This window comes from Mobula birostris, chromosome 1 (assembly GCF_030028105.1).
Source record: "Mobula birostris isolate sMobBir1 chromosome 1, sMobBir1.hap1, whole genome shotgun sequence".
In the NCBI taxonomy this organism is placed as follows: domain Eukaryota; kingdom Metazoa; phylum Chordata; class Chondrichthyes; order Myliobatiformes; family Myliobatidae; genus Mobula; species Mobula birostris.
In genome coordinates this window covers 74964604-74990489 of record NC_092370.1, presented here as the reverse complement: position 1 = coordinate 74990489, position 25886 = coordinate 74964604, and the positions used below count along the sequence as shown (strand labels likewise).

Below are 25886 nucleotides of genomic sequence, written 5' to 3'. Positions count from 1 at the left end.
AAATTTATGTTCAAATTTTTATTCCTGAGTATGTTGTAACAAACTTCACTTGGAGTCATACAGCATAGAAGCAGGCTCTTGTAACCAACTCATCCATGCCAAATAAGATGCCTATGTAAATTTGCCCGCATTTGACCTATATCCCTCTACCTTTCCTATCCATGTACTTGTCCAACTACCTTTTAAATGTTACTAATGTCCCTGAGTCAACCACGATCTCTGGCAGCTCATTGCATATACTGACCACCCTCTGGGTGAAGAAGTTACCCCCTCAGGTCTGTTTTAAATCTTTGCCCTCTCACCTTAAACCTCTGCCCTCTAATTCTTGATTCCCAAGCCCTGAGAAAAAGACTGTGTATTCACTCTGTCTGTGCCCCAAGATTTCCTAATTTGGCCTCAGTGAGGTTTGAATTCCTAGTGTTCAGATTACTGGCCCAGGACCCTTCACACCAGTGATATACACAGTGAGTGTGGAGTCCAGATAGAGTCATAGAGCACTAATGCACAGACAAGTCCATCTAATCCATGCTGAATTGCTATTCTGCTATTCTTCATCGACTTGTACTTGAAACATTGCCATCCATGTATGTACCTATCCAAATTTCTCTGCACCCATCATTTCCACTGGTAGCTCATTCCACACTGGCACCACCCTCTGAATGAAGAAGCTCCCCTTCATGTTCCCCTTAAATATTTCACTTTTCACTCTTAACCCATGACCTCTAGTTATTTTTACTTATTTAGCAATAAAGCAGGATAGGCCCTTACCAAAAGTGCCCCAGCAACCTCTAACAAACCTGATTAATCCTAACCTAATTATGGGACAATTTACGAAGACCAATTAATCTAGCTGGTACATCTTTAGACTGTGGGAGGAAACCAGATGACCCAGAGAAAACCCATACATTCCACAGACTTCTTACAGAATGGGACTGGAATTGAACTCCAAACTCCAGAATGCCCTGAGCTGTAATATCATTGCGCCAACCACTAAGATGACACCCAATCTCTCTGGAAAAAGCCTGTATTCACCCTATCTATACCCTTCAATTTTGTATACCTCTATCAAATCTCCCCTCATTCTCCAACTCCCCAGGCAATAAAGTATCCAACCTTTCCCTATACTGTAACTCATCTTCAAATCCTGGAATCATTCTTATAAATTTTCTCTGCATTCTTTCAAAATTATTTATATTTTTCCTGTAGATAGGTGACCAGAACTATACCCAATGTGCCAAATCAGGCCTTGCCAGCATTTTGTACATTAATATAACATCCAAACTCCTATATTCAATACTCCCGATTTATGAAAGCCTGTATGTCAAAAGCTCTCTTTATGACCCTGTATACCACTTTGAAGGAATGGATTGTATTCCTGGATCCCTTTTATTCTACCACGTTCCTCAGTGCCCTACTGTTCATTGAGTAAATTCTACCATGGTTTGTTCTCTCAAAGTGGAACACCTCACATTTGTCTGCATTAAATATCATTTGCCATTTTTTTAGCCCACTTTTCCAGTTGCTCCAGATCTTGCTGCAAGCTTTATTAATCCTTTTTTTTTTTGCTGTCCAATATGCCCGCATCTGCAAATTTGCTGATCTAGTTTCTTCCCAAAAGTGTCAATGCAAGTAGATAGAGTGGTAAAGAAAGATTATGATATGCTTGCCTTCAGTGCTAGGAGCCTGAGAGTCAAGAAGTGTTACAGTTGTATAAAACTTTGGTTAGGCTGCACTTGGAGTACTGTGTGTAGTTCTGATTGCCCCATTACAGAAAGGATGTGGAGGCTTTGCAGAGGGTGCTGAAGAGATTTACTAGGATGCTGCCTGGATTGGAGGATGTTGTGTGTGCTGTAAGGACATGTTACACATACTTAGATTGTTTCCACTGGAGTATCAGAGACTAAGGAGAGAATTGGGGCAGGACAGCACTACAGCATAGAAGTTAACATAATGCGATTACAGTGCCAGTGACCCTGAGTCAATACTGCTGCTGTCTGTAAGGGTGTAATACATGGGTGTAAGGGGGTGACGCAGGCTTTGTGGGCCATAAAGGCCTGTTACCATGCTATATCTTTAAATAAAATCCTCATTTGTCTCCTGGCAAACCTTTCATGTAACTTTGTTCTGTACCTGAGACAGAGCTGGGTTCATACCCATGTACTGTAATTGTCTTAAGTTCAGAATTCCCTGGGGGGGGGGGAATCTGGGTTGGTGTGGGGAATCTGAGCATACTTCAGAGTGGGTGCAGGGAAGGGGAGGGACCAGCTGAATAATCAGACTGTTCATTGATGTTTAACTGCAGGCGTTGAGCTTGGCATCGACCCGTATTGGGGACACGGTGGTGACACAGGGGCTGAGGCACTGTCTGCAACTGCTGAAGGTGAACCTGAGCCAGACTCGCATCACAGACCGAGGTACTGCCCTTCCCCTGATCCACTGCTTCCTTATGGGACCCCCAGGCTTAGATCATCCCACCTTCCAGCTCACTGACAAATGACTGCATTCATTCCGGACATTACCCTCTGCCACTGCACAGAAGATAAAAGCCAGAAAGCTACCACCAGGCTCAAGCACAGCGTCTATCTCATTGCTATTAGACTTTCGAACAGACCTCTTCTGCAATAAGATGGAATCTTGGCCTCACTATCTATCTCTTTATGATCTTGCACTTTATCATTTACCCGCACTGCACTTTTTCAGTAGTTTTTACTTTATTCCACATTATTATTGTTTTATCTTAATCTGGCTCAGTACACTGTGTAATGATTTGATCTGTATAAACAGTGTTCGAGACAAGCTTTTCACTCTATCTTGGTACATGTGGCAATAATAAACAGGAGAAGCCACAGTGTACCTTCAGTATGCTCCACCTACCACCTTCTCTGTGAAGAAATTGCCCCTCACATCCATATTAAATCTCTCCCTCTCACCTTAAATCTGCACCCTCTATTTTTGAATTCCCTTGACTCCAGGTGGAGGGAGAAGATTGCATTCACCCTATCTACACCGTTCATGATTTTATGCACCTTTATAAGATCACTCCTCATTCTCCTACACTAATGAATGTCCCAGCCTCCCCTACCTCTCACTATAACTTAGGCCTTTAAGTCCTGGTAACATTCTTGAGGAATCTTCTGTAGACTCTTTCCAATTAAATAACTCCTTTCACATAACAGGGTGACTGAACTTGTACATAGTACTCCCAGTGTAGCCTCACGGATATCACATGATGGGAACATAACCTCCCAACTCCTGTCCTTAATGATGAAGGCCAGTGTGCCAGATGCCGCCCTCACCACCCTACTTTTGACACATAGTGCAGAAGGAGTTAATTTCTCAGACTGATGTGATGTAGACCGGGCTAATGGCTTACCTTGTGTACTCTGATTTCTAGGCCTGAAGAACCTAAGGCAGACTAAGGTGGTCCAGGTGAACCTCGACAGAACAGGTGTGACGCTGTCTGGTATCAGTGCACTGTTGGCAGACTGCCCCAGAATCACCAGCATCCGTGCCAACAACCTGCATGCCCTCCCTCTGGACCAGGCCTCAGATGAGGAAATGGTGGCTGAAGACTGAAAAGCATCCTGTGGTGAAAGGATGGTGTGTGAGTGTCCAGCTTGGGGAGTGAGTGACAGCATTGCAAAGGGAGCTCCACGCTTATTAACTTGTGCTGTCCCTGCCTTGGGAGTGAGAGTGGATTGTGTTGCATCTATCATGTTTTGGTTTATTATTTTTGGAAAATGCACAGGGAACTTTATAACCCATGCTGTTCCTGCCCTGGAATGTGTAACAGGACAGTATTGAAGGAACATTCACTCTGTCTGACCCTGGGAGTGTGTGATGGGATGGTTTAGAGGGAGCTTCACTCTGTGTCTGACCCTGGCAGTGTATTATAGGACAGTACAAAGGGAATTTTACTTTGTGTCCAGCTCGTGCTGTCCCTCTCTTTTCCCCTTTTGTCCTGTTTGCTGGATTTGGATCACGGGGAGGGCTTTGGAAGAATATTCCCTGCAACATCCCTACAATGACCAGCCCCCTGAAATCCACAATACCAGCAAACACCACACTCTGAGGGTTGGGTGTGTTGAAATTTTGAACATGTCAGCTTGTACAAGGACTGTAACTGCCAGGTTCAGCCCGACAACCTACTGCAATCATTGGTATCTGATCCATGGGAAGTGAGACTTGTCTGGAACACCTGGGAACTGAACCCAATGGGTGGGGTTAATTTATGGTATCCATTTCTTGCCCACCGCCCTCACCCTCTCCCAGTGGCCTTGCAGGTGTGAATGGATTATGTAAACTGATATTTCACAAGTAAATCACTCTTTCTCCTGGCACTTCTGTGTGGCTCCAGTTATTTTCTGCAATCAAAATGAATCACAAAGTGCTTTAAAATAGAAATGAGTGCTGTAATCAAACAAATAGGTCAAGTTAGTTAATGTACAGCCTTCTCCCATAGCAGCAAAAGAGTTTGAGGGCTTCAGTAGTATTTCAATGTCTCATCTAAAGTAATGTGGGACAGTACTGTAACATAGCAGCTAATGTAATGCTATTACAGTGCTATTAACCCAGGTTCAATTCCGCCACTGTCTGTAAGGGGTTTATATGTTCTCCCTGTAACCGTGTGGGTATCCTCACAGTTACCATACTGTATTTCTAAAATAGATTAAACTCCATTGGTGTTTTCACTCCCCTGCCACTGACCCTCTGACAGAGTCATTCCCCCCTGCCCCTCTGACAGTGTACCACTCCATTGCTGTAGTCCCACTCTTGTGGCTGAAGCTATGTGCTGCTTTGTGTTTAGATAACTGGAAGTGCAGTGAAGTAATTTTCCCTCTCTCCCTGGGCCTATTTCCTGTCATGCCTATGTACCTAGATTTATCTTCCTCCCTGCTTCCTTGACCCCTCTCATTCCTAGTCTCTTCCCGCGATAAGGAAGTGGAAGTCCAAAAACCTGTGGAGCAACCTTCAGTCATCACTCCTGGTGGGTGGACAACTCCAAAAAGGAATAAAAAGACTAGTGGATTGTGTATTTTACAAGGTCTGAGAGCTATGGCGTCATAACTTCCAGTAGGGAGCTGGATAAATATCCTCCACAGCCCCACAAAGAACAAGAGACCGGGATAGATTTGACAGTTCCGTCAAGGAGATGATGTAGTCACAATAGGCCAACTCAACTCCTAATTAAATATTTGGGGGTGTGCACAAACAAAAGCTTTTCACTGTAATGTGTGACAATAATAAATCAATTACTAATTGGGGTTAAGGACATCAAGCTTAGAGAAAGAGCCAATCAGGAATGACTGGGAATGTCATTGGGAAAGCACACCCATTCACCAGTTAAAATGAGTACAATTTATTTCCTGAATTAACTTTACATCATTAGTACATTCACAACGTGCCAGAAGTTGGTGTTATATATTTCTGTATAGTTTATGTATATATTTCACAAAGGATGAGAGATGGTTGGTGATCACACTGATTGGTCAGCATGCAGACAGTGGGGAGAACACCTGGGCTGAGTGGGGGGGGGGTGTTCAGTCGAAGGGAAGCTACATCAATACAGTACACATACATTCATTCAAGTGGTGACTCACTGGGCAGGTAGCTTGGATGGGAACAGGTGTCTGGCAGTCACTGACCTGGCTGTGACTCCTGGGAATTGGTACAGAACAGGGACTGGGTGAGTCATATTTCCCTTGGCAGAGAGGTCAATAAACAAGAGGAGAGGGTGGGATTGAGGCTATTAATGGGTTGGGAGGAGTGTTCAGAATAAAGACAAGATAAGAGACTGGATCTGGATCTGGAGCAACAGATAATCTGCTAGAGGAACTGTGTGTCAAGCAGCATCTGTTGGGTGGGGGTGAAGGAACTGTCCAGGTTTCGGGCTGAGTCCCTAGATCAGATCAAGACTGAGTTCCTCTAACATTGTGTTTTTCTGAGTTCAGAATAAATGTTCCCAACCAGTTAGTGGGTCTGGAACTAATTGCTGGGTATTCTCACTATGAATAGGAGGGGAAGACAGAATAGTGTTGGTGTGAACATGATGCAGTGTAAACTGGAGAGGAGGAGCAGGTAATCAGGTGGATGGATCTTACAACCAGTCCTTCACATGCTGTGACTGTTGCAGTCAGTTGGAGTGAAGAGGTTCCAAACACAGGGTGAGGTATTATCACTGTGGGCTGCACCTGTAAATGAAATTCATCCTAAAACCTCCAATGGGGCCAACTTGGGTTAGTGTAGATTGTCCTGAAGCCTGGAGGTTTCACACTCCCCGTGTCACACACAGACATGGCAGATGCCTGTAGAAAGCTATCCAGCCAATACCACTAAATAATCCACGGACCCAAACCATGAGAAATACTGTGCTGAGGAAGGGTCACCTTGTGTGAGGGGCTGTGCTGAGAGAGGGGTAGTACTAAGAAGTATCACACTGTGGGAAGAGCAATACTAAAGGAGCAACATAATGGAAGAGGCAGCGCTGAGGGAGGTACTGAGGGATTGTTGCACTGTGGAAGGGGCAGTGGAGGCACTTTCCCTTCATAAGATATTAAACCATAGCCCTGTGTCAGTGTGGGGGCCAAACTCAAGATCACCCTCCCACACATTTAGAAAAAATCCCATATTCAAGCAGTAAAGCCAAGAATAAACATACTGGATGGTGTGTAAACAAAGGTTTTGCATTGTATCTTAACATCAATCAATAAATAAATACAATTACAAATAATACATCTGGCACCCACTGGTCCAGTGGGATGTGATTGACCCATTTCCATGCTGTATGACTGTGACTTACAAATACTGCAGTCTCTCTCACTTCCCTGTGTTTTACCTTCTCAGTTACAGTAACTCCAGAGTCACCCTCTTGACCCACTGCTCCTTCTGAACCGTTAAACTGGGGATTGGGTCATTCTCAGGTTGTGGGTTTGTGCTAGTCTGGCCATTGACCTCTCTGACCCTCAGGCTCTTCTCCGCCTGAGCCTAGGGCAGAGTGTGATGGTCCCAGCACAAGCGGGGGGGGGGGGGAGCGGGGCGCGGGGAATAGATGCAGCAGGGCCAAGCGTGGAGTTGGACTATTCTGTCCCAGTACCCCCTCCCCACAGTCAAACCCATGCCAGAGGGAGTGAGGGAACTCTGGAAAACAAGAGTCTGAGATCTCCAGGCCAGAAACTCTGTCTTGCTCTCCCCAACCCCTCCAAGTTCAAACCTGAAGAAGGATCAATCCAGACCACAAAGATGACACATTGCCAGGGGTGGGAGGGAGGTGATACTGGTGGAACTGTTAACCAAGACGTGGAAGGGTAGAGGTAGATGGATGTGTTGATAGAGGTGTCTCCTGTACAGTAATTACAGCAAATATTTACCAGTGGCACTGCGGAGTGCTTGACTTCTAGTGTAGGAGAGGGGTCAGCGATCAGTCCCTGGTTTCCAGTGCTTCCCCTCTCCCTACCGCTGCCTGTCCTCCTTCCCCACCGACCCACCATCTTTCCCAGGGTGTCAGCAGGCGAACTCCTCAAAGTTACCCAGGGTGTGGTGGCGGGGTAGCACGTTGGGGGTGAAGCCCAGACTGTCTGAGTGGCTCCGCAGCGTGTCGCAGGTACTCTGAAAGGGAGGGAAGGAGAACAACATTACACGGGTGGGGAGGGCAATCTCAAAGCTACATTCGGTCACTGTCTCCGCCTAGAAACCACAACCCCAACCCCCCCCCCCCCAGCTTCCAACCAAATGCCCCTATTTTGAAATTATCAGTGTTAACATGTCACAGCCGCATTCTGGATACATGTGAACACACGTGTACTATACATTTGTGTATTCCCACAGCAGCACAGATGTTTGTATAAGTGTATTTGACAGAGATGTGTTCTAATTTGTCTGGGGGGACATCCTGCTCACCCAGGGAAAGTGTACGTGCAATACATCACCTGTCCTTTCCCGGTGTAGTGATTGCCCCATGGTCACTGTTTGGTCGGCTAGGCAGGAGGCCACTGCAAATGGCCTCTCCTACATTACTGCGTCCATAGCAACACCTTCTCATCTGTGCCCCCCATTTCCACTGAGCTTGCTACGTCATGGCGCGACCGAGTGTCCGGCGGTATAACTGGATGGGTAGGCTGGGGTCGTTAGCCTTGGTTGGCAGCCAGCCTAAGAGAAGGACAACTCTGAATCCAAACCCAGGCAGATGGGGCTCGTTAGCCTTGTCAGGCCATCCACCTAGGAGAACAACACTCCGACATAAATCCTACTACCTGAGGCCCTCGCTGGCACCGTCCCAGCTTGCTAGGCTAGCAAGATGAACCCTGGGTGTAAAGGGTGGGGCCAGTACCACGCTAACTGCACTCCACCTAAAATACCATTGCGCAGGCCGAAGGACATGCCCACATCTACGACCATCCTTGCAGCCGCCGTGGTCGGGCCTGCCTGTCCCCTATTGGCCTCGTCAACCACCAGCGTGCCTGCAGCAGACGTGGGCAGCCCCCTTCCTAAATCTTTGTTTGTGAAGCCAAGCCATGAATGAATGAAGTGTATGTGCATGGTAATATTTCACAGTGTGCAAATGAACAGTATGTAAGACAAGCCTTTCACTGTATCTTAGTACACAGAATCATAGGAAAGTACAGCACAGAAACAAACCATTCGGCCCATCTAATCCATGCTGAACCATTTAAACTGCCTACTCCCATTGATCAGCAGCGGGTCCATGGCCCTCGATACCCTGACCATTCGTGTACCTATCCTAACTTCTCAAACGTTGAAATTAAGCTCGCATGGACCACTTGCGCTGGCAGTTTGTTCCATACTCTCATGACCTTCTGAGTAAAAATTTCCCCTTAAAATGTTCACCTTTTACCCTTAACTCATGATCTCTTGTAGTCCCACTCAAAGAAAAAAGCCTGCTTGCATTTCCTCTACCAATACCCATCCTAATTTTGCCTTATATCAAATCTCCTCTCAATCTTCTACATTTTAAAGAATACAGTCCTAACCTATTCAATCTTTCTGTATAACTCAGGTCCTCCAAACCTGGTAACATCCTTGTAAATTTTTTCTGCACTCTTTTTTATTTACATCTTTCTTGTAGATAGGTGTAAAAACTGCACGCAATACTCCAAATTAGGCCTCACCAATGTCTTCTACAACTTCAACACTACATCATCTCCTTAACCTAATACTTTGATTTATGAAGGCCAATAAGCCGGAAATTTCTTTACAACCCTATTGACCTGTGATGCCACTTTCAATGAATAATGGACCTGTATTATCAGATCCCTCTGTTCTATTACACCCCTCAATGCCCTACCACTCACTGGTCCGACTGAAGTGCAATAGTTCGCACTTGTCTACATTAAGTCCTATCTGCCATTTTTCAGCCCACTTTCCCAGCTGGTCCAAATCCTGCTGCAAGCCATGAGAGTCTTCCTCGCTGTCCACTACACCCCCAATCTTGGTGTCATCCACAAATTTGCTAATCCAGTTGACAACATTATCATCCAGATCATTGATAATACTAGATAACAAATAACAGCAAAGGATCCAGCACTGATCCTTGCAGCACTCCACCAGTCACAGGCCTCCAGTCAGAGAGGCAACCATCTACTACCACTCTGGTTTCTCCCACAAAGCCAATGTCTAATACAATTCACTACGTCATCTTGAATGCTGAGTGACCGAACCTTCTTGACCAGCCTCCCATGTGGGACCTTGTCAAATGCCTTACTAAATTCCATGCAGACAACATCCACTGCCTTCCCTTCATCCACATTTCTGGTAACTTCCTCAAAACTCTAGAAGATTGGTTAGACATGACCTTCCAAACGTGAAGCCATGCTGACTATCCTTTATCAATCCATGTCTGTCCAAATACTCATTTATCCTATCCCTTGGAATACCCTCCAATAACTTTACCACTACTGATTTGAGACTCATCAGGCTATAATTTCCTGGTTTATTTTTAGAGCCTTTCTTAAACAGCATAACAACTTTGGCTATCCTCCAATCCTCTGGCACCTCATCTGGCTAAGGATGATTTAAATATCTCTGGTATGGCCCGTGCAATTTCTGCACTTGCCTCCTCTAGAGTCTGAGGGAACACCTGGGGCCCTGGGGACTTATCCTCCCGAATTTGGCCCAAGACAGCAAACGCCTCCTCCTCAGAAATTTGTATAGAGTCCATGAAGTTGATGCCATTTTACCTTCTATAAACTCTGTGTCCTTCTGAGTAAATACAAATGCAAAAAGTGCATTTACGATACCACCCCCACCAGCCAAATCTTTTGGCTTCTCACATGGATTATCATTCTGATTTTCAAGAGAACTAATTTTGTTCTTTGCAATCCTTTTGCTCTTAACATATCTGTAGAATCCCTTAGGATTCTCCTTCACCTTGTCTGCTAAGGCAACCTCATGCCTTCTTTTAGTTTTCCTGATTTCTTCCTTAAGTGTTTTCTTGCATTTCTTATACTCCATAAGTACCTCATTTCTTCCTACCTGCCTATACCCGGTATGCACCTTTTTTTTCTTAACCAGGGCCTCAATATCTCTTGAAAACCAAGGTTTTATTCTGACAGGCACCATGGTGGCTTTGTACCTTCAATATTTCACTTTTGAAGACTGTGCACTTACCAAGTACACCTTTGCCAGAAAACAGTCTGTTCCAATCCACACTTGCCAGATCCTTTCTGATACCATCAAAATTGGCCATCCTTCAATTTAGAATCTCAACCCACGGACCAGACCAATCTTTTTGCATATTTACTTTGAAATTACCGGCATTGTGATCACTAGATGCAAACTTCCGTCATGATAATAACAAACCAATACCAATACTTGTATACATGTGGATGCCTGTCTATGCCCACGTGGGTCATTATGTTCGTTAACATGTCCGCGTGTGCTGCAGGAGCACCATGTCTTTACCAGGTTGTCAGAGTGGCTCCTCTTTGGCCTCTTCCTGCGGTTCATGTAACTCGACATTTTGTCCTTTAAAACCTGAAGGGCAGAAAGAGAAGCTGGTCAGGACACAATGGGGGAGGGTGAACAACCAGCTGGAGGAACAGTCTGGGGAGGTAGAAGGCTAGTCAACCATTTGGATCAAGATCTTGTATCAAGGCTGAGTGTGCAGAGGGGAAATGGCCAGTACAAAGAGGCGAGACGAGGGCTGGGTATGAGATAGGTGGAGCAGGTGAGGAGGTGGTGATGAACAAATGGAGTCAGATGTGGGGAGGGGTGAGATAGAGGCAGAGCTGGTGGGTATTGGGTGCAGATGTGGGATCTGATGCAAGGAAGGTGATAAGTGGTGCCGAATTGGGGTGGTGTAGATGGTGATTGGTGGAACCAGGTGGGCCACGGAGAAGGGTGGAATGGTGAACCCAGAAGGAGAAGGAAAGGAGCACAGGGAGTGAGGTTTATCTGAAGCAAGAAAATTCTATGTTCATACCAGGCGGAATATGAGGAATTCTTCCTGGACTTTAATTCAGATGGTGCAAGGGGGTTGTATTTCGGGAAGACAAATCAGGGTGGAGCTTTCACAGTGAACAGCAGGGTCCTGAGGAACAAAGGAACCTAGGAGGACATGGTTCCCTGATTGAAAGGGTGGTGAAAAGGCATGTGGCATGCTGGTTTCATCAGTCAAGGCACTGAGTTGGTGAGGCTGCGTTTGGAATATTGTAGTTAGCTTTGGTCATCCTGCTGTTGGAAAGATGCCATTAGACTGGCTAGAGTGCAGAGGATATTTACAAGGATGTTGCCAGGACTGAGTTATAGGGAAAGGTTGAGACTGTTAAGTTGGAGCATAGGAGAATGAGAGGGTAACATTGCAGAAGTTTAAAAAATCGTGAGGGGCATAGACATAGTGAATGGACAGTCTTTTTCTCAGGGTTGTGGAATCGGGAACTAGAGGACATTAGTTTGAAGTGACAAGGGAGAGATTTAATAGGAACCTGAGGGGCAACCTTTGCACCCAGACTGTGATCAGTATATGGAATTAGCTGCCAGAGGAAAGGGTTGAGGCAGGTACAGTTACAAACATTTAAAAAGCACTTGGACACAGACATGGATAGGAAACGTTTGAAGGGATATGGACCAAACACAGACAAATGGAACTAGTTAAATGAGAGCCTTGGTCAGCATGGACGAGTTGGGCTGAAGGGTCTGTTTCTGTGACTGTTGATGTCAGATCTCACCTGGCAGTAGAGAGGACTGAGGGCAGACACATTGGTGTGGGAACGGGAAGGGGAGGTGAAATGACAAGTAACCCAGGAGGCCAGGATGACTGATGGCAGACAGGGTGTTCATGTTCCACAAACAGTCAGCGAGCTTGACGTTCAGCACTACACAGTCTTTCTCATGGAAACATGGCTCCAGACAACTCTTACCTCATATAAATAGTCAATAATTTCCAGAATGGTTAAAATGCTGGCTCCAATGAACAAGCCCATCTGACCACCGATATCACCTGTGAGATCAAACAGCCAGAGTTAGTGACCAGACCCCTTTCAATGGTTCTATGAATCGTCAGCCAAGGAAGGGAGGGAAGTTCCTGGTGGGTGGGACAACAGTATAGTGGTTAGTGTAACACTACAACAGCACCATTGACCTGGGTTCAATTCTGCCACTGTTTGTATGTTATCCCTGTGACCATGTGGGTCTCCTCCAGGTGCTTTGGTTTCATCCCATATTCCTAAGATGTACGGTTAGATTTATCAGAATCAGAATCGGGTTCAATATCGCTGGCATATGTTGTGAAATTTGTTGTTATGCAGCAGCCGGACATTGCAATACATAAAATTAACTGTAAATTGCAGTAAATATATATAGTTAAATTAAGTAAGTAGTATAAAAAGAGAAAAATTACTGAGGTTATTAAAAAGGTATTAAGTTATGTGCGTGCTATTTTCATGCCCAAAGTGTGGTGATACTTGCAAGCTGCGTCACATCCTCAGACGACATTGGTTGTTGACACAAATGATGCATTTCACTGTTTTGGTGGACATGTGACAAATAAAGCTAATCTCTAATCTCTAAGTACCAAGGGTTGGAGACAGAGTTAATGGGATCAGGGGGTCAGGATAGCAGCAATGCCAGAGGTTGCTGCCTGTTGCATTTCTTGCATTGGAGCAAGAAAATATTAGCCAAGGAATGCTGCAGTTGAGGAGAGAACAATCCGTCTCTGCCCCTCCCACTGGTGAGGATTGGGTTGGGAACATGTGACCTTGGGGCTTCAGGGAGTGAGACTGACAGGTTGGGGTGGAGTGGGCTGGTCACCTCTCTACCAGAAAATAATTAGTCCATTTACCAGACCCTGACCAAACCATGAAATCCACAACTTCTTCAGGAATGGACAACCAACAGATTTGGGCTGCCAGTTACTTCAAGGGGCTGAATGGCCTCCTCCTCTACTTACTGAAATGGTTGAAGGAGGGAGTTTCAAGATTCAGAGACACAAAAGACTGCAGATGCTGGAATCGAGCAACACAAGATGCTGGAGGAACTCACGGTTTGAGTGGCATCTGTGGAGGGAAATGGGTGGTGGACATTTTGGGTTAAGACCCTTCATCTACATTCACTTTGAGTTTTAGGCCAACTATTTCCATCTGCAGATGCTGCTCAACTGGCTGAGTTGCTCCAGGATTTTGGCCTGGTGATAAGGCCATAAAACAGAATTAAGCCATTTGGCCTGTGAGTCAGCTCCACTATTCAACCATGGCTGATTTGTCTCCCCCTGAACCTCATTCTGCTGTTTTTCCCCTGTAACCCTTGACACCCTTACTGATCAAGAACCTACCAATCACCACTCTAAATATACACAATGACTTGGTCTCCACAGCCGACTGTGGCAATGAATTCCACACATTCATTGTCCTCAGGCTAAAGAAATTCCTCCTTATCGATGTTCCAAAAGGACTGTGCCCTCTGGTCCCAGACTCTCCAACTATTTGAAACATCCTCTTCACATCCATTATCTACCCATTTCAATATTTTGTACATTTCAATGAGGACCCCTCCAAATTCTTCTAAACTCCAGCAAGTACAGAGCTATCTAATAGTCTTCATCTGATAACCCTTTCATTTCCAGGATCATTCATGTGAACCTCTTCTAGACCCTCTCCAATATTCTTTCTTAGTTCTGGGGCCTAAAACTGTTCAGAATACTCCAAATGTAGTCTGACATATACCCTAGAAAGTTTCAGCTAAAGGAATTGTGATCCATTCCCTAGTCAGAATGGTGTGCCTGGGATGGGAACATGCAGATGGTGGTGCTCCCCTGCACCTGCTGCCCTCACCCTCCTTGGTGAAAGAGGTCCCAGGCTTGGGAGGGGCTGTTGGAGTAGACACTGTGTGCCAGTGGGTGAGGGAGGGAATGTTCAGGGAAGAGGACAGGGTGCTGATGGACATAAATAGGAAGAGGGACAGGAGTGGAGGTAGGATCTGGAAAAGCAGAGACCCCAGAACTATGCTTAAGGGTTCACCCAGCAGTCCCAGGGAGGTGATGGATTAAGTGCAGGAATAGGAACACTCACCCAGCAGCCCAGCCATCTCATAAGCTTTCTTCTGTTCGATGGTCTCGTAGTTAAGGGCCTCGAAGAAAATATCCAAAACCAGTATGTTCTCTCTGGAGAATGGATGTACTGAGAGAGATTCTGGGTGCCTCTTTCTCCTCGTTCCCCCCACCATCCCACCTCCCTTACACTCACTTCCTCCCCCACATCTCCCCTTCCCTCCACCAATATCTTCTCCTCCTCCCTCTCCCTTCCTCTAATCTTTCCCTCCCTCAACCCTTTTTCCTTCCCCACCCTCACTCTTCTCTTCCCTACACCAATGTCTCCCTCCTTCGTCCTCCATCTCCCCCTTGAATTTTTTGTCTCCATCCCCTCCCCTTCTCTCCCTCCTGCTCTCTTATCCCCCTCCACATGGATCACCCACCAGCCCTTCCTCTCCCTCTTCCCCTGCCCCCTCATAAATCACTCATACATGCATCAACCTCTCCTCTACCCTACTCCCAGTAACAGGTACGTGTGTGGATACTCACGCTATGTATTGCTCTGTTTTATTAAATTTTTTGGCGAGAAATTTTGCGGAGGCTTTGCTGGGTATCTTCACCATGGAAATCTCCTTCCCAAATCGTGTCACATTACATGGGGTCTCACACAGGCAATATTTACTGTCCTGTTCCACTAGAAACTCTGCGAGAGCAGAAGTAGGGAAAGCAGAGTGAGAAAGAGCAACAAAGCAGAGAAAATTGGTAAGTCAGTTTATTATTGTCACCTGTATCAGTACAACAGTGAAAATACTTTGTTTTGCATGCCATCCAAATGGATCATTTCACAACATCTGTGCATTGAGGTAAACTAATAACAGAATGCAGAATAGTGTTACAGTTACAAAGAAACTGCGGTGAAGACGGACAATAAGATGCAAGATCACAATGAGGTAGATTGTGAGGTCGAGCTCATTTTATTGTATCAGGAGACAATTCAAGAGAGAATATGGAGAGAAGGATAAGGAGAGAAAAATTTAAAGGAAATGAAGAGGGAAAGGGAAAGGAGAAAATATGAAAGAGGAGTTACAGAGAAAAAGGAGAGAAAGGAAGGAAGATGGAGAGAGGACCGTGCACAATTCTGATTTGATGGAGACAGACGTGAGAGTACGGAGGAACATCTGGAAAACTTCTGAAATGCCCGCTTCGCTGCCGCTGCTGCTGTGTGGTAACTGGAACCTCCGGAGCAGAAGGCCCCGAAATCCTCGGCTTTGCGTGTTTCAGCAGCCAGGGCGAGGTTGAAGGCACTCGGGAGGCTGTATCAGAGAGGCTGGTTGGAAGCTCGAAGTTTTCGGACAGATGGACTGTGTCGGCTGTGGTCGGCTGCTTCCAAGGCAAGTTGACGGTGCCTGGAGGTTTATGGCAGGGAGTTTCTCCCTTTTGCTGCCTGCTATCGGGACTTGGGAGTCGATCGACTCGGGGACTTTTGAGACTTTATTTACCGTGCCCATGGTTTGTTCTTCATCAAATTATGGTATTGCTTTGCACTGTTGTAACTATATGTTATGATTATGTGGTTCTGTCAGTGTTAGTCTTTGGTTTTTCCTGTTCTCTGTGATATCACTCTGGAGAAACATTGTATCATTTCTTAATGCATGTATGCATTTCTAAATGACAATAAAAAAAGAGGACTGAGTGTTCTCATAATCTAAATAGGGAACAGAGTGAAGGATAGAAAAGCCAAAGATAATGGAGGGTGAGATGGATGAGGGAGAGAGGGAAGGAAGAAACAAGGTGAGAAAAAATAGTCCCAGTGGGCAGAGATGGAAAGAAAGTGGAAAAGAGAGAGAGAGAAATATCAAGCTGAACGAGTATGATTGGGAATGACAGAGAGAACAGAATGTGAAGAAAGCATTAAACAAGGGGGAAAAGAGCAGGATGGACCAGGAAAATAGTATCAGAGACAGCACAAAGGAGCAAGAGTGATGGAGTCACGGGGATGGAAGTTAGGGGTCGGGAGGAGCGAGAGAGAATGAGGCACACCCAGAAAACTGAGACAGAAAGAAAAAGGTTAGGACGAGGAGATGGAGAGAGTGTAGAAGAATGAGGGAGTGTGGAGGAGAAGTGGGAAGAGGCCAAAACAGTTAGGAAATAACCAGAGCAAGAGAGAATGGGAAGCGAGTTGAATGTTGGGAACGGCAAGAGCAAAGCACTGGGTGTTTCCAAAGGTGTCATCCATCTCCACCCGCAGAGCAAGTGAAGCCTGAGAGCTCCTGTCTGAAGTCAAAACCCAGATATTGCATGAAAGATGAAACCTGATAAATCAGCACATGGCAGAACCCCTGACCAGGTAACTCAAATCTCTGAGCAATGGGACAGCAATCTTGATCGGACTGATACCTCAGACACTTGGGGCCAGCCTTGAGAGTTTGGATCCCGACTGATTCATCGCTAGACAGTCTCAGTAAGGTACCGAGAGCAGGAGATCACATGGTACAGGACTCGGAGGGGGGCTCATCTAGTTAGGACCCCAGGCTTTGGCGGCACAGCAATAGAAAATGCAAGCAGTTTCAAAATCCTGACAGTGCACATCGCATACAACCTCACATGGTCCCAAAACACATCCTTAACAGAGTCTGGAAAGCTCACCATCACCTTTATTTTCTGAGAAAGCTGAAGAGAGCTTGAGTTGGCATATTCACACTCAAGTCATTCTACAAATGCACAGTAGAAAGCATCCTAACAAGCTACATCACTGCTTGGTATGAAACTGCACCGCGGCAGACTGGAAGGCTGTACAATGGGTACTCAATATTGCTCAGTGCATCACTGGCACCAGACTACCTGCTATAGAGGACATATATACAGAAAGGTGCTGGGAAAAAGGCCAGTAACATCATGAAGGATCCCAACCACCCTGCTCACTGATTGTTTCTCCCACTCCCATCAAGGAGGTGGCTATGCATCATCTACACCAGGACCACCAGACTCAAAAACAGTTACTTTGCCCAAGCAGTAAAACTGATCAACACCTCCACCCACTAATTCCTCCACTACTTCACTATTTCCTGTCAGTCACCTTATGTACAGCCTGGAATCACTTTATGGACATACAATCACTCGATGTAGATAAGCTATCTGTGTATTTATATTTATTATGTGTTTTTATTATTATTGTATACTGCATCAGAATTGGAGTAACAATTATTTCATTCTTGTTACACTTGTATACACCTCCAAGAGGAGCACAACCTTGTTGTTGTGTTTCGAGTCTTTCATGTCTCAATGACCTGGAGAGCTATTCTTGCTGGAGTCTGGGCTTTATGCTTTGGCTCTTGGTAGGGTCACAGGACAGAGGCCAGACTAAGAATGGTCCACCAGTCCTCTAGGTTCGAGGGTTCAGTTCAGGGCTACCAACCCTGACTGGTAAAACAAAACTGTTATGGAAACAGCAATGAAGAATCCTTCTACATTTGATGGTGACTGTAATCCTGAGTCTTCAGCCAGGATTTGACTGACAGTAGTGAGAACTGAAAGGAGGCTACTGACATGATGAAGGAAGCCCTGAACACTACCAGTGATAGAGGACATTCATTGCTGTCCTAAACACCAGTGGCATAATGGGCAGTAAGTACACTTGTGTGCAGGAAATGACATTAAACAATCCTGAATTTTTAATGGTTATCTTGGTCAACACGGACCAGGTGGGCTGAAGTGCCCGTTTCCCTGCTGTGTGACTCTAACAAGGGGTCACTTTTCAGGAGAAAGGTCTACACCTCAAAGATAGTGAATCATCAGGATTCCCTTCAAGGTTTACAGAGATGTAGTCTGATTGTATATGCAACATGGAGATTGGTAGCACTGGGATATTAAGGGACTGAATGGGTTGCCCCTGACTCACCTAGAGCTGGATCAGCACAATTCTTGTACTGCTCGGGAGTGCAGACATCTGCATTACCTAGGGGGTGGGGGGAGAGAGAGAGAGAGACAAAATTCAAAATAAAATTATTTTCAAAGTTAATATATGTTATGATATACTACCTTGAGATTCATATTCTTGCAGGCAATTACAGGAAAAATTAAGTAGTACACTGGAATTTTCAAAAAAAAAACTATACATGAAGAAAGACAAACAACCAACAAAAGACAAACTGCAAAAAAAGAACTGAGAACAAGAGTTATAAAATGACCCTGGAAAATAACGCTGGAGAGGTAGTAATGGAGGACAGAGAAATGGCAGATGAACTAAGTATTTTGCAGCAGTCTTCACTGTGGAAGATACTAACAGTATGCCAGTAGATCAAAAGTGTCAGGGGGCAGAAGTGAGTGAAGCTGCTATTGCTAGGGAGAAGGTGCTTGGGAAACTGAAAGGTCTGAAGGTAGATAAGCCAACTGGACTAGAAGGTCTACACCACCGTGTTAGGAAAGGTGTTGGAAGAGATTGTGGAGGAATTTGTAATGATCCTTCAAAAGAATCAATGGATTCTGGCATGATTCCAGAGGACCAGAAATTGAAAATGTCAAGGACAGAGGCAGAAGAAAGGAAGTTATAGGCCAGTTCGTCTGACCTCAGTGGTTGGGAAGATGTTGGGAGTCTATTGTTAATGATGTGGTTTTGGGGCACATGATACAATGGGCTGAAGTCACCATGGTTTCCTTAAGGGAAGGTCTTGCCTCACAAATCTGTTGGAATCCTTTGAAGAGATAACAAACAAAATGACAAAGGAGAATCAGTGGATGTTGGATTTTCAGAAGGCCTTTGACAAGGTGTCACACACGAGGCTGCTTAAGATCGCATTGTACTATAAGAAAGATACTGTCATGTAATAGAGCACTGGATGTTTGGCAGGAGACAAAGATTGGAAATAAAGGAAGCCTTATCTGGCCACCAGTGACTGCTGGTCTTCCACAAGGGTCTGTGTTGGGGCTGCTTCTTTTTATGTTATACGTAAATAATTTGGGTGATGGAATTGATGGCTTTGTGGCCAAGTTTGCAGACAATAAGAAGATAGGTAGAGGGGCAGGTAACGTGGAAGCAGAAAGGCTACAAAAGGAGTTAGACAGATTAGGAGAATGGGTATAGAAGTGGCTGATGGAGTACAGTGTCAGGAAATGCATGGTCATGCACTTTGGTGGAACAAATAAAAGCAGAGACTATTTTCTAAATGGAGAGAAAATTCAAAAGTCTGGGGTGCAAAGAGTCTTGGGAGTCCTTGTGCAGGAATACAGGGAGAAGGCAGGAGATACAGACTGAGAAGGAAACGGATCAGCCATGATAAAATGGCAGTGCAGACTCAACAGGCCAAATGGCCTTATTCTGCTCCTACATCTTAGGCCTTAAAGTATCCTGAAAGTGAGTCTGTAAGTCATAGAATCAGTTCAGAGAAGTGGTGAATGAAGTTATATTTGTTGGTTCAGGAACCTGATGGTTATAGGATAGTAACTGCTCCTGAGGTTCGTGGTGTGGGACCTAAAGCTTCTGTACCTCCTTCACAGTGATAGCGAAATGAGAGCATGGACTAGAAGGTGGGGGTCTTTAATGATGGATGCTGCTCTCTTGCAGCAGTGCTCAATGTAAATGTACTCAATGGTGGGGAGGGCTCTCTTGTGATGTACGGGGCTGTGCCCACTACTTTCTGTAGAACTTTCTATTCCTGGGCATTGGTGTTTCCATACCGTGCTGTGATGCAACCAGTCAAGATACTCCCCACTGTAAATCTATTGTAACATGCCGTAAGGTTTCACTGCTAATGTAATGGCTTCTCTGTAATGTTCCACTGCTGAGGTAATGGTTTCTCTGTAGCAGCGATGTTTGGGTTATGACTAGGATAAGGAGACATGCCAGCCGAGAGGGTTTAGGGGGCGTCCTGTATCAGGATCAGGGCACCGGGTTGAGGCCAGTTGCATTTGTCAGCCGGAGTCTGTCGCCCTCTGAGAAGATCTATCCCATGCACAAGAAAGAACAACATCCCGCACATGGGCTAGCATGCCCCATTATCTTTAGTCATAACCCAAACATTGCTGCTACAGAGAAACCATGAGCTCAGCAGTGGAACATTACAGAGAAGCCATTACATTAGCAGTGAAACCTTACAGTGTGTTATACTATATAAGTTTGTCAAAGTTTTTGTGACATATCGAATCTATGCAAACTTCTAAGAAAGTAAAGGCACTGTTGTGCCTTCTTTGTGATGATACTTACATGAAGGCAGCTTCAGAGGCTTTCCAAACTTCCAGCACCCACGAGGAACTCAACAACCACAGTTGGTATTTATATAGTGCCTGATAATACATCCCAGCAGCTTAGCCATGCTCGGAGATACTGGGTCAGGGAGCAGAGAGGTATAGGGTCACAGAAGAAAGGCTGAGTTCAAGGAGAGAGGTCAGGATTCCAAGGGCGTTATTAGTTAACCTAGTCTGAAAGGTCAGTAGAGTGGAAGGGTTGGAGAGGACAGAAGGTCAATGTGAGATCGGGGTTGTTTTGGGCACAGTCAGAGTTTGGGATATTGGAATATTCACTATGTTTGATGCATAGGGAGATCAGGTGAGAGGCATAGATAAGGTAGACCAAATCTTTTCCACAGGGGAGAAATGTCAAACACCAAAGAACATGCTTCTAAGGATAGAGAGGGGATATTTAAAGATGATGTGAGGAGCAAGTTTTGTTTTAACATGGGGAGTGTTAAACTGGGATAGGTTACCAGGGGAAGTAGTGGAAGCAGACAGTTTGGTGGGGTTTAAGAAATTTTAAGATGGACACATGAATATGAAGGGAATGGAGACTAGGAGAACACTGTGGGACAAATGGCCTGTCCAATGTTGTACTGTTCCATGTTCTCTTTCAGGACTTGGCTGGGAATGGATACACTCAACCGACACAGCAGGAGCCCAGAGTCTGCTCTCTCATTGTGGGATTGACCTTGACCTCAGCACCACTTCCCTGCTCTCTCCCCTTTAATTCTCCAAAGAAACCTCTCCTCAGATATACAGTATTCAGAAAATCTGCTTCCACAGACCCCGGAAGAGAATCCCACCTCCATCTCAATCTGAAATGGGGAACATCCTCATTCTAAACTAATTCCCCCAGTACTCAAAACTCCCAGTGGGGGATACCCTCCCATTCTGTCAATTTCCCCCCACCCTTTGTCTCAATAACATCCACTGTCATTCTTCCCAACTCCACTGAGTATTAGTCCAACCTCCCTTATACCACCAACCTCTTGACCATGGGATGGACCCAGTGACCCTACTCAGCACAGCCTCCCAGCACAAGCATGTAAATACAGCACACGGGTGTCTGGGTCTGGCCTCACCATTGCCTGTGAAGGTGCATCAAATCCTAGCTCCATTTCTACCCCTCACCACTGAAATAAATATTTATGCCTTCAAATCCCATCTGGGGCAGCTGAGAATTTAAATTCGAGAAATTAAATTAGAATAGTACAGCACAGTATGGGCTTTTCGACCCATGATGTTGTGCTGACCTTTTAACCTACTCCATGATCAATATAGGCCTTTCCTAATACTCGGCCCATAACCCTCCATTTTCTCTCATATACATGTGTTTAATGGCCTCTTAAATATCCCTATTGTTTCAGCCTCTACCAACACCCCTGGCAGTGAGTTGCAGACACCCACCACCCTCTGTGTAAAAGTAAAAAACCTTCTGGCTACATCTCCCTAAACTTTCCTCCATTCATCGTAAATGGATGTCTCTGGCATTTGACATTGCTACCCCGGGTTAAAAGGTGCTGACTGTCCACTCGATCAATGCCTCCAGTAATCCTATACAGTGGATTCCAGTTAATTGGGCCAATGATTAATCGGGGCAGCTGCTTATTTGGGCCAACTCTTAAAGAACGAAAAGTAATCATGAAAATAGCCATGATTCCCTTTGTTTATATGGGGTACTATGCGGCTTAATCGGGACAGGAGACTTGCCGAACAATTTCTAATTAGCGCCAATCATGTGCACTTACATGGCCATTAGACACTACATCATGCCGAGAGAGAAGAGTTTTTAAACTGCGTAAGATGCGTGTGTTTGTATCCAAAAAGCAATAATTTTTACCACTGATGGTTGGTGAGAAATAAGCAGTACAACATGTCAGAACTGTTTTGCTCATTATGATTTCAAGCATTCAGGCTTGGAGATGCCAGAAACTGTGAGGAGTGAAAATGAAATGATTTCACTGTTTCAACAAGTTAGAAACTATGAAGAATTTGAAGATATCGACAATCATCTTGAATGTCACAATGAAAATGAAGATTTGGAGAATGCAATTATCAAAAGGATTGTATGAAGGAAGTCCATTATCTACACTAGATGTCTGCACTGATTTTGCTCATTTACAGTCAATCAAAAGAACACCGCAATGCACTCTGGATTACTTCCTCTGTCAATAATTATTAGGAACATATACAGTTTTATAGTGCTGTAGTAGTTTTAATTTCATCTGTTTTTCATTTAAATACTTAATTTGTTATTCAGTTAAACAGTAGTTTGTTTCTTTTTAATACCTTTTCAACAATTTCCATGAAACTTTGGCAGCCGCTTAGTTGGGCCAAAATATACTGGTCCCCGGTGTGTCCCAATTAACTGGAATCCACTGCACATCTCTATGAAATCGCTTCTCATCTTCATTTGCTGCAAAAAGAAAAGCCTGAACTCACTCAACCTTACCTCATAAGACACGCTCTCTAATCCAGGCAGCACCCTGGTAAATCTCCTCTGCTCCCTCTCTAAAGATTCCACATTCTTCCCATAATGAGGTGACCAGAATTGAACACAGTACTCCAAGTGTGGTCTAACCAGAGTTCTACAGAGCTGCAACATTACCTCATGGCTCTTGAACTCAACCCCCGACTAATTAAGGCCAGCACACCATACCTCTTCTTAACCACCCTATCAACTTGCGCGATACGATCTTTGAACGTAGATGCCAATGTCCCACAATCCTTCTCAATTACTCACTATACCATTATACTCACTATAAAGGGGACGTACAATCTCCTTACAAAGGATGCTGGGATTGAACTCTGAACTCTGATACCCCGAACTGTAATCACATCGTGCTAACCAGTACACAAGCCAAGGCAATACGATGTGGTGAACAAGCTGTTGCCCATGTAGCAGGCTCGCCCTCCACGCAGCTGATGAATCCAAAGGAAAGGCAGAGACTACTACAGTTGGGCATCAGCAGCACACTGGGGTTGCTAGTCAGCATTGAGCTGAATGAAGAACTGCCTTAGTGACTCCAGCTCAGGATTTTTCCTCAGGTCTATTCCTGAAACCCTCCCCATGAGTGGGTATAGCTGCAAGGCAGCGGACGTTTGAGATCAGAGTTTTTCTTCTCCCAGAAGAGCTGCCAACATGGCTGACAAGCCCCATCTGCTCAAAGCAACTGGTCTTAAGGTGCCAGTAACTCACCTTTGTCAGTCAGAACAGTTCTGCCGGGCTTAGTAGCTAAGCCACATTTGAAGGACACAAGCTGGACTTCGTTGTCAGCGGCGATTTTTGATGCACGCCATTGGGAGCATTTAAAAAGTAGTGGGAACTTATCCCCACTCCCCGCCCCCCCCAAGATATGACAGCTTTAAGGGACCATAACCTCACATTTTTCCACAAATTGTTTCCTACATCTCTTTTTAGGGTTTCTGTATCCGCCTCTTGCTAGCCCATCTGTCTTTGTATCGTCAGCAAACTTGGCACGGTCCCCTCATCCATAATATCTTTAATAGTCCAGGGCCCAACATTCACCCCTGTTACACATGACTTGTCACTGATTGCTAAGCCAAAGAGAATCCATTTATTCTAATTGTCTGTTTTCCTTCCCAATCCAAACTAATTGAAGATGAAATCACCTCCAAGCACTCTTATGCAGTAAACTTTTATGTGTGACTTTATCCAATGCCTTCTGGAAATCTAAGTATACTACATCAATTGATGCTCCTCTATCTGCCCTATTTGTCGAGACTTGGGGCAGTCACAACCTCATTAGGAAAGGGTTGGATCTCAGGAACATCACAACAAGGCCAGTAAGGAGTCACAAGAGGTTGAGATGGGTGTCAGGGCTCTGGGAAAAAAGAATGAGGTCAGGGCTGATAGAGGCTGGGGTGAGGTTGGTGGGAGTTGGGGTGGCTACCTCCCACTGTACCTGGCATATGTACCATGCGACAGTTACAGTTCTCCACGAGGTACCGCGTCTCACAGTCGATCCTGCATGCCGTGATACTGTAGGTGCTGAAGAAACCAGAATTCAGAGAGGTTGCTCTGCAGTCGCCCCATGGAGGTGGAAGGTAGAGTATCTGGAAGGGTGGAGACAGAGAGAGATTGTCCCTATAGCTGCTGAATAAGAATCATACTCTGAGAAGTGCTAATGAAGCTGGGGTTCTCGTTGATCTACCCAAATAACAGTACAGCTTTTAACCAGGTCCAAGGGAGGGGCAAATCAGATTCAAAACTGGTGCTGGGGCAGGGAGGGTAAGGGAATGGCTTCCAGGTGTTTTAGGGACTGAAAGACTGTCACCTGTGAAATTCCACAGCTCAGGACTCGTGCGCTTGGGGTCTACTAAATACATTACACTTTAGCATAGGGTGCACGAGGAGGAAGTCTGCAGATGAACTAACAACCAGCCATGTGATGACAGTGAGACTTTATGGCTTTAAACCATTGGAGAAAAGTGATGGTCTGCTCAGTTGATAAATATACGATGATAAATCTGGGGAAGGATGACAATGAATGGGAAGAGGGTGGGAGGGGTGGAGGGACCTTGCAGTGCACACCCACAGACTCTTAAAGCTAGCAGGACAAGTTAGTAATGAAGTTATATGAAGGCTCACAGGATACAAGATTTAGTAGACATGTTATGCTAAAACCGGGAACATTAAGGGTGCCACGAGTGTGTGATCGCTGTGGAGGGGGCATAGAGGGGAAGGTGCCTGACCCTTGTGATTATAGCTGTGATGAGAGGCTGGGCTGCCCTCCCTTCCCTGAATCGAAGGTGGTGAGGGCAGACTGAAACAGAGATTTACGGCCAATGAGGCACAAAACTGGTGTGGGTGGGGCGAAGGGGTGAAGTCTGTTCCAAACCCAGTGCTGGAAGTGGGGTCACTGGAGAGCTCCGCTACAAGAGTATCAAGGTGATGGGCCAAATGGCTTCCAGTGTTGTAATTTTCCAAGATTCTGCTCGTTCTGTTCCTACACCACAACCAGGAACGGCCCTGAGCCCTGAGGTACATGGACAAAGACAGGAGGTAGGAGTGTGGGGGAGGCAGAGGAGGGTTGAAGTGCAGGGAAGGGACAGAGGGGGTTAGGAGTATGGGGAGATGACAGAGGGGGTTCAGAGTGAGGGAAGGGGACAGAGGAGGTTAAGGAGTGTGGGGAGGGGAAAGAGGGGGTCAGGAGTG

At 45.4% G+C, this 25886-nt stretch overlaps 2 protein-coding genes across 5 annotated transcripts in view; one reads left to right on the top strand and one right to left on the bottom strand.

The window, feature by feature from the left end:
• LOC140197300 (uncharacterized) overlaps positions 1 to 5498 on the top strand; it is a 37146-nt gene extending 31648 nt beyond the window's left edge. For 2 of the 4 annotated variants that reach the window (XM_072257242.1, XM_072257249.1), the window contains exons 16-17: positions 2303 to 2414; positions 3395 to 5498. In XM_072257242.1, the coding sequence (XP_072113343.1) occupies positions 2303 to 2414; positions 3395 to 3576 (294 nt within the window). In that variant the 3' untranslated portion in view covers positions 3577 to 5498. Of the gene's footprint in view, positions 1 to 2302; positions 2415 to 3394 lie in introns of those variants that run through there. The other 2 variants (XM_072257268.1, XM_072257257.1) reach the window with 2 other exon arrangements.
• Positions 5499 to 7030: 1532 nt separating this feature from the next.
• The window catches only part of LOC140197283 (acid-sensing ion channel 1-like), a 69489-nt gene continuing 50633 nt past the window's right edge, over positions 7031 to 25886 (bottom strand). Inside the window, exons 4-10 of the mRNA XM_072257216.1 lie at positions 24634 to 24784; positions 18378 to 18434; positions 15029 to 15182; positions 14520 to 14611; positions 12375 to 12454; positions 10918 to 10989; positions 7031 to 7605 (exon numbers count right to left, since the gene is read on the bottom strand). Of these exons, the coding sequence (XP_072113317.1) occupies positions 7501 to 7605; positions 10918 to 10989; positions 12375 to 12454; positions 14520 to 14611; positions 15029 to 15182; positions 18378 to 18434; positions 24634 to 24784 (711 nt within the window). The 3' untranslated portion in view covers positions 7031 to 7500. The remainder of the gene's footprint in view (positions 7606 to 10917; positions 10990 to 12374; positions 12455 to 14519; positions 14612 to 15028; positions 15183 to 18377; positions 18435 to 24633; positions 24785 to 25886) is intronic.